General features: G+C 49.7%; 1 protein-coding gene across 1 annotated transcript in view; it reads left to right on the top strand.

The window, feature by feature from the left end:
- Positions 1 to 967: 967 nt before the first annotated feature.
- The window catches only part of SLC2A10 (solute carrier family 2 member 10), a 15,488-nt gene continuing 7,821 nt past the window's right edge, over positions 968 to 8,634 (top strand). The window contains exon 1 of the mRNA XM_040248199.1: positions 968 to 1,090. Within this exon, the coding sequence (XP_040104133.1) occupies positions 1,087 to 1,090 (4 nt within the window). The 5' untranslated portion in view covers positions 968 to 1,086. The remainder of the gene's footprint in view (positions 1,091 to 8,634) is intronic.

Genomic DNA, 8,634 nt, shown 5'->3' with positions numbered 1-8,634 from the left:
CTGGGTTTGCCAACACTTACCCTGGACCCTGGGCTTCCCAGGTGGCGCTGGTGGTGAACAACCCGCCTGCCAATGAAGGAGACATAAGAGCCTCGACTTCGATCCCTGGGTCGAGAAGATCCCCTGGAGGAGGGCATGGCAACCCACTCCAGTATTCTTGCCTGGACAATCCCCATGGAGAGAGGAGCCTGGCTGGCTACAGTTCATAGGGTGGTGAAGAGCGGGACAGAGACTGAAGCGACTTAGCATGCATGCACCTTAGACACTGTCTCCCCTGTGCTCCAGAAACTCTGGCTTCATTTGTTTTTATGCTGCACAAGCTCCTCCCTGCAGGGTCTTTGCCTTTGATCTACTTTCTATCTGGAAGCCGAGATTTTAGCTCAAAAAATCCCCTCCCCACCCCCAGCTAAAGCAGCCACCTGTGGCTGCCTAACCCAGCACCCTAGCTTAATTCTCTGCCTGGCCTACATCACTAGATGGTATTTCTCTGGTTCTTTTGGCTATTTATCTTTCTGCTTCCCACACCAGAAAGTAAACTCCACAGGAACAGAATGAACTGTCTTTCTGGTTCTCCCTGCCCATCCTCAAGAGGTAAGAGAGTGCCTGAGGGCAGGTAGGAGGTGTCCAAACCTAAGTGTTCAATGAATGGAAAATGAATCCGTGTGAGCGTGAGCGGCTGAAGTGGGTGTGTGTGTCAGTGTGGACGCATGAGTGTGTGTGTGAGTGCACACACACACGCTCGCTGGAGAGGCCAAACTAGCGTGGATCGCAGTGACTCTGACTCCTTTCCTCTAGGAGGACAAATTGTGGGCTCCCCACCCGCAACGGGGATGACGGTGGGTGGGGTCCCAGCCGGGCCAGGCGAGACTAGCGACGTCCCGAGCGCACCACCGTCCCGCCCCCCGAGCACAGGGGCCCTGAGCTAGCCGACGTGGCGGCGGCTCTGCAGGCGGACAGGCGGGGAGGGAGGGACGGAGGCGGGCCGGAAAGTTTGTCTGGCTGCGGCTGCCGAGGCGGGGACTCGGCGGGGGCGATGCACATCCAGTCCCCCAGCGCTCCCCGCTCGCCTCGGGAGCCCTGGTCGCCATGGGTAAGTCGCGATCGGCGCTGCGGGCAGAGGGGTGCCTCGGACCGGGAAGCCCCGCGACCCCATCCTTGCGCGCGCGCACCCTCTCCCCTCCGCTGCCGCGCCCAGACCAGATACCGCCCACTCGGGTGGCCGCCGGGACAGTAGGCCTTGGCAAGGGGCTGGGAAGGCCCGCTTCCATCCACGGTCCTTTCTGCCCAGAAAAAAAGTGACCTGAGAGGGCTCCTTAACTTGACACCAGGAGCTTATTCCGGGGCCCTACTCTCTCCTGACCGCTTGAAGCCTTGCAGCGTCCCACGAGTGAGTGAAATTGCTCCTATTCTGCAGACGAAGAAGAGGCTCCGAACGGAGCAGACTCATTCATGGATTCGCTGAGCACTTCCCTCCAGGCACTGTTCTAGGCTTGGGATGCCGCTCTACACAAAGCAGACAAAAGTCTCTGCTGTCAGCTGCCTGATAGATGCGAGATAGAGAAAAGTGGGGCGGGGGTGCGGGGTCGGTGAGTGGTTAGGAAACTTATCGGTTGCTCCGGGGCACTAAGGTTTGTGTTTTTCTCTCTGGATTTAGAAGCTTCAAAAGGTCAATCATTGATCCATCTACTACCTGGCAGACATTGGTTTGGGGGTTGGGGCCTCAGTGGACTTGTATGTAGATTTGGGGGTCAGAAAGACGGGTGGGGCGGGGGGAGTTCCAGCCCTCGTTCTCCCATTTCCCAGGAGCATCCTGATCTAGGACAGGGTAGTTAACTTCTCTGACCTTAATTTCCGCATCTCCAAAACAGTCACCAGGAAACACCCCACCACAGAGAATGTGAATGTCATCAGAATATGAACTTAAATACTCCAGATACCACTTGCATGTGGTAAATGATCCGTTAACATGAGATGTTTTTCTTTTTTAATCATACCCAACATCGGAACTCTGGAATCAGACCACTCAAGTTCAGAATCTGCTCTGTGACTTGATAAACTCTCACCCTAGGCAAATGTCTTGGGAAATAGATGGGGAAACAGTGGAAACAGTGTCAGACTCTATTTGGGGGGGCTCCAAAATCACTGCAGATGGTGATTGCAGCCATGAAATTAAAAGACGCTTACTCCTTGGAAGAAAAGTTATGACCAACCTAGATAGCATATTCAAAAGCAGAGACATTACTTTGCCGACTAAGGTACGTCTAGTCAAGGCTATGGTTTTTCCTGTGGTCATGTATGGATGTGAGAGTTGGACTGTGAAGAAGGCTGAGCGCCGAAGAACTGATGCTTTTGAACTGTGGTGTTGGAGAAGACTCTTGAGAGTCCCTTGGACTGAAAGAAGATCCAACCAGTCCGTTCTAAAGGAGATCAGCCCTGGGATTTCTTTGGAAGGAATGATGCTAAAGCTGAAACTCCAGTACTTTGGCCACCTCATGTGAAGCGTTGACTCATTGGAAAAGACTCTGATGCTGGGAGGGATTGGGGGCAGGAGGAGAAGGGGACAACAGAGGATGAGATGGCTGGATGGCATCACTGATTCGATGGACATGAGTCTGAGTGAACTCCGGGAGTTGGTGATGGACAGGGAGGCCTGGCGTGCTGCGATTCACGGGGTCGCAAAGAGTCAGAAACAACTGAGCAACTAAACTGAACTGAGGCAAATGTCTTTACTTCTCTGTGCCTCAGTTTCTTCACCTGTAAAGTGGGAAAAGCACCAGTGTCTGTGACACAGGGTTAATGCAGGAATTAAGGCAGCTGCTACAGGTATGGCTTCTGGAAAAGGAAGTGAGCTGGCTAGAGTATCAACAACAGTCTCACTTATAGCACCTGTTGTTGGGACACTTGGAAGCTAGCCGTCTGGGTGAAGATATTTGCATGGGTCAGTCTCACCCCTGGCTTTTCCCTGGAGTTTCAAGGGAAGCCACGGCAGGTCTCTGGCCGGGGAGGGGTCCAGTTCATTGTGCCTCTGGGTGAGATGCTGTCTAGTGTCACCCACCGGAGGCACCCTGCGACTTGCGGCGGGTGACATGTGCAACCATGACCTGGGATTTTCCTCTCCACCTGCCCCTTGATTCTCTCCCCTGGGAAGCTCTGCTTCCAAGAACTGAGGGACTTCATCCAGCGTGAGCCAGTTTCACATACTATATTTAGACAGACAATCCATAGAAAGGGAGGTGTTTAGTCACTCAGTCTTGACCGACTCTTTTGCGACCCCATGGACTGTAGCCCACCAGGCTCCTCTGTCCATGGGATTTCCCAGGCAAGCATACCGGAGTGTGTTGTCATTTCCTCCCCCAGGGGATCATCTCGACCCAGGGATTGAACCCAGGTCTCTTGTATCTCCTCCATTGCAGATAGATTGTTTACCTGCTGAACCATCTACTACCTAAACTCAGGCAGTGCTGTCATAATTTGGAGGCCAGGATTTACTCCACTTCTTGTCCATGGCCACTTCCAGACCCTGAATCCGCCAAGATGCTCAAGAGCCCAAATCCTTTCTGTCTGGATCCCCTCTGTCCTGAATTCACTCATTCATTCAATCATGTGTTTGCTCAACCAGTATTTACTGAGTGTCTACTGTATGCCAGGAACTGTCCCCAGCATCAGGAGACAACTGAGAACGCACAATGAACTCCTGTCCCTTTAGGGCTGACATTCTGGTTGTTAAGCCCCCCAAATATGTAAAATGTGTAGTTATTTCATATGATGACAAGTACCATGGAGGAAAACAAGCAGGAAAGTGGAATATGAAGTATTGGATGCCATGGGAGCTTGCAGTTTTAAGTAGAGCACCAGGGAAGCCTCATGAAAAGATGATGCTTGAACAGGACGGGAGGGAAGCAGGGCTGGGGTCGCTGAAATGGAGGGAAAGGGCTTTCCCAGCAGAGGTGAGACCTGGTAAAAAGCTTTGACTTGAGATGGGCGTGGAGTGAGGAGGAACCGCAGGAGGCTGATGTGGCAGGAGCTCCGTGAGAGGAGGCAGGTCCTGTAGGGCCTTGAAGGTCACTGTCAGGACTTCGGCTTTCTTCACAGCGAAAGAAGAGCCGTGGAGGGCTTTGGGCAGAATGATGTGGCCTGACTTGGGCTATCATAGGATCTCTCTGGCTGCTCTAGAGCATTAAACTAACTTCAAACGTATCTGACACAGTCCTTGGAATGGGATGTGGAGATACTGCCCTGGATCCTGACTCAATCTTTCATTCATTCAGTAGAAGCTTTAATTGGCCCATCTATGGCAACCCACTCCAGTGCTCTTGCCTGGTAAATTCCGTGGACTGAGGAGCCTGGTAGGCTACAGTCCATGGGGTCGCAAAGAGTCGGACACAACTGAGCGACTTCACTCACTCACTCAGGTTTCAGAGTGGGGCTGGGGCCTAGAGACACAGAGACACTAAGTCTCTGTTCTCATCATGTCCCGTTTAACAAGGAAAACACATCAATTTCACAATTACTTGGTGTGAGCAAATGCAGAAGAAAGCATAATTGGCTGGAAGTGAAAAATATGACTTGAAAGTTGAAGAAGATGTACAGGAATTAGAGTCTCTGTCAAACTAGCTTAACCAGGAAAAAAAAAAAAACAACTTATTTATTGGTCCTGGAAAAAGTCACAGCTTCAGGCATGGTTGGATCTAGGAGCTCAGGCAGTGTAGTCAGGATTCCCTGCTAGGGAAAGATGACCCTCAGCTGCTCCAAGCAGGTAAACTACCAGCTCAGAACCCCAAATAAGCAACCACTCTGGGCTAGACTGTCTCTCACTGGCTCAGGGTCAGCCACGTGGCATTCACCACTGCCCAAGGCCGGAGAACCTGCTAGGCAGTCAGATCTGGATCACGGACACAATGTCTGGAGCTAGGTGATGGGGGCTGGAGGTGGGGAGGTCAAGTCTGCCCAGATCCAGAGATTGAGAGATGAAGTCAGGAGAGGTGAAGGCAGCTCCCCACAGAGCCTGGGGTACTGAGGCCAAATCACACATGTGTATTGCCAGAGCCCCTCAGGGAGGTGAACTGGGACTGAGCAGGATGAATGAGCATTTGGGGAAGAGACGTCGGGAAGAGAGGGACCAGGTCGTGTAGAGGGCAGAGCAGCATGAAACTCTATGATGTGTGCTGGAAACAAGTGTTTACAGGGTGTGTCAGAGGGGTGGGAGTAGGGGTGGAGAGGAGAGGTGGCCAAGGAGGTGGGCTGGGGCCACCAGCTCGTGCAGGGACTGGGAGGTCATGCTAATGAGTTAGGACTTAATGGAGCAGGTGGTGGGAGCCTTGGAAAGCTTAAATACATGGGTTTGGGAGTCAGATGGGACAGCATTTGAGTCCTGATCCTGTTGCTTCCCAGCTGTGCGAACACTTTGTTTCTCACAGAACATTTAGAATCTGAGCCTTAGTTTCCCCATCTGTCAAATGGGGGTAATGGGAACAGTAGCACCTAGAGTTGTCACCAAGATGACTTGAGAGAAGGCACCTGGAGTCTTTGCAGAGATCTTCCTCTACTGTTGCTGTTCTGCTCTTACCACTGAGACCTGAGTCTGTCCTTCAGCATTTTCTGGTGGAACCTGTGGACAGTTAGCTTTGCCCCTGGGCCCTTTGGCTGGGTTCCCATTCACCTCCAGAAGAACCCACGACATGGCAGAAAAGTTCTGTGTTTGCATGGGATTGCCTCACATGGCCTGGATGAAACTTCCCTTCTGGCAGTGAACTCTAGAAACTGAGGGAGGTGGGGCAGAAGGGGGTGACAAGGGGCAGGACCTGAGCAGCATGGTCCCCCCAGGGTGTTGGTTGACGGTCATGAAGAGGGAGGACTAGGCCAGCCAGGGAATGGTAGGGGGTTGATTCCTGGGGAGCAGAGGTGATGGGGAGAAAAATGAGCTGGGTGGGTGGAGGTGATTCCTCCACCCATGAAAGTCCTCTCCCCGCCCCTGCACAAAAATTGCCTAACATAGATGGGGTGAGGCAGAAGTGAGAAAACAGTGAAATTTTATTCTGCCAAGGTTTTACACTGGAGTGCCTAAGGGTACAGATTGTGGAACCAGACTGCCAGGCTTTGAATCTCAACAAGCTACTTACCATTAACACTCTTCATCTTAGGCAAGTCATTTCGTGTCTCTGATAATCAGAGGCAAGTCATTTCGTGTCTCTGATAATCAGTTTGTATGTGTGTGCCCAGTTGCTCAGCAGTGTCCTACTCTTTGTGACCCCGTGGACTGTAGCCCGCCAGGCTCTTCCGTCCATGGGGATTCTCCAGGCAAGAAGACTGCAGTGGGTTGCCATTCACTGCTCCAGGGGACCTTCCCAATCAAGCCCAGCTCTCCTGCATCTCTAACACTGGCAGGCGGATTCTTTAGCATTAGCACCACCTGAGAAGCACGGGGATCAGTGTACTCCCTCATAAATAACACAAAAAAGCCCACCTCATAAAGTTGTCATGAGAATTAAATGAGCTAGTCCGCTAAAAGGGCTCAGAGCAGTGCCTGGTCCAGAGCAAATACTCCATAAATCTGACTACAATGTTATGAATGTTCTTGTCAGGTCCAGGGTACGGGGTGGGTGAGACAGATATGTCTGGACTACTCTAGATGCTTCCAGAAATATTTGTTTAAATATGTGAGTTAAAAATTAAGAGCAACCTGTTTAGCTGCTCTGCCAGTACAGTAGCTGCTGGCCACATGTGGCTATTTTTACACTTAATTAAAATTAAATAAAATTAAAACCGCCGTTCCTCAATTACACTAGCCACATTTTAAGAGTTCGATTAAAAAAAAAAAAAGTGCCTAGAATCCACTGAAAGGGATGTTTGTCAATGTCCTCCTGATCTGGCCCCTGCCTACCTCTCCTACCTCATCACCTATTACTCTCAGCCACTCCGGCCTCCTTGCTCAATAGGCCATGATTAAAAGCCACATCAACTTTGCCACTTACTTGCTGTGTGAGCATGAAAAAGTTTCTTTGCCTCTCTGTGCCTTGGAGGATGGTGCTAATGATGGTAGATTTTAAGGTTGTTGTAAGAATTAAATGAGTAAATACATGTAAAGCCCTTAAAACAGAGCCTAGTACTTAGTACCATAGGAGTATTAGCTATTAATAGTTATTTTTCAAACATGCCCCAAACTGTCCAGCTTCAGAGCCTTTGTTTCTGCTCCTCCCTTGTCTAGAATGTTCTTCTCCCATACTTGACATGATTTTCACCCTCACTTCATCTGCTCAAGTTTTCCCTCTTCAGAGATGCCTTAGCTGGCTGGCTGCCCTATTTAAAACAGAACCCCTCCATCACTCTCAACCCCCTTTCAGCTCAGCCCAGTCGCTCAGTCATGTCCGACTCCTTGCGACCACATGGTCTGCAGCATGCCAGGCTTCCCTGTTCATCACCAACTCCCGGAGCTTGCTCAAACTCATGTCCATTGTGTTGGTGATGCCATCCAACCATCTCTTCCTCTGTCGTCCCCTTCTCGCCGTGACTTCAGTCTTTCCTGGCATTACCTGCTCTTTTTTTTTTTAATGACACCTATCACCTATTCATTTATTATCTGTCTTTTTCTACTAGAATGTGGGGCCCTTGAAAACACCACTGTATTGCCAGCCCCAAACACAGCCTAGTGTGCTGTAGATGCCAGATAATTTTTTGAATGATTGGATGGATGAATGAATGGATCGGTGTGTGTGTATCTGGGTAAATAGTGAATAGACTACAACAATGGGTGGATGAATATATTTTTGGATAGATGGATCAATAAATGGATGGGTGTTTGGGTGAATTAAGGGGTGGAATATGTGAAGTCAAGTGGGCCTTAGAAAGCATCACTACAAACAAAGCTAGTGGAGGTGATGGAAGTCCAGTTGAGCTGTTTCAAATCCTGAAAGATGATGCTGTGAAAGTGCTTCACTCAATATGCCAACAAATTTGGAAAACTCAGCAGTGGCCACAGGACTGGAAAAGGTCAGTTTTCATTCCAATCCCAAAGAAAGGCAATGCCAAAGAATGCTCAAACTACCGCACAATTGCACTCATCTCACACGCTAGTAAAGTAATGCTCAAAATTCTCCAAGCCAGGCGTCAGCAATACATCAACCGTGAACTTCCTGATGTTCAAGCTGCTTTTAGAAAAGGCAGAGGAACCAGAGATCAAATTACCAACATCTGCTGGATCATGGAAAAAGCAAGAGAGTTCCAGAAAAACATCTATTTCTGCTTTATTGACTATGCCAAAGCCTTTGACTGTGTGGATCACAACCAACTGTGGAAAATTCTGAAAGAGATGGGAATACCAGACCACCTGACCTGCCTCTTGAGAAATCTGTATGCAGGTCAGGAAGCAACAGTTAGAACTGGACATGGAACAACAGAATGGTTCCAAATAGGAAAAGGAGTACATCAAGGCTGTATATTGTCACCCTGCTTATTTAACTTATATGCAGAATACATCATGAGAAACACTGGACTAGAAGAAACAAAAGCTGGAATCAAGACTGCTGGGAGAAATATCAATAACCTCAGATATGCAGATGACACCACCCTTATGGTAGAAAGTGAAGAGGAGCTAAAAAGCCTCTTGATGAAAGTGAAAGAGGAGAGTGAAAAAGTTGG

The sequence above is a fragment of the Oryx dammah genome, unplaced genomic scaffold, assembly GCF_014754425.2.
Source record: "Oryx dammah isolate SB20612 unplaced genomic scaffold, SCBI_Odam_1.1 HiC_scaffold_10, whole genome shotgun sequence".
Classification (NCBI taxonomy): domain Eukaryota; kingdom Metazoa; phylum Chordata; class Mammalia; order Artiodactyla; family Bovidae; genus Oryx; species Oryx dammah.
The sequence above is the reverse complement of the archived record's forward strand: the minus strand, read 5'-3'. Positions and strand labels throughout refer to the sequence as shown.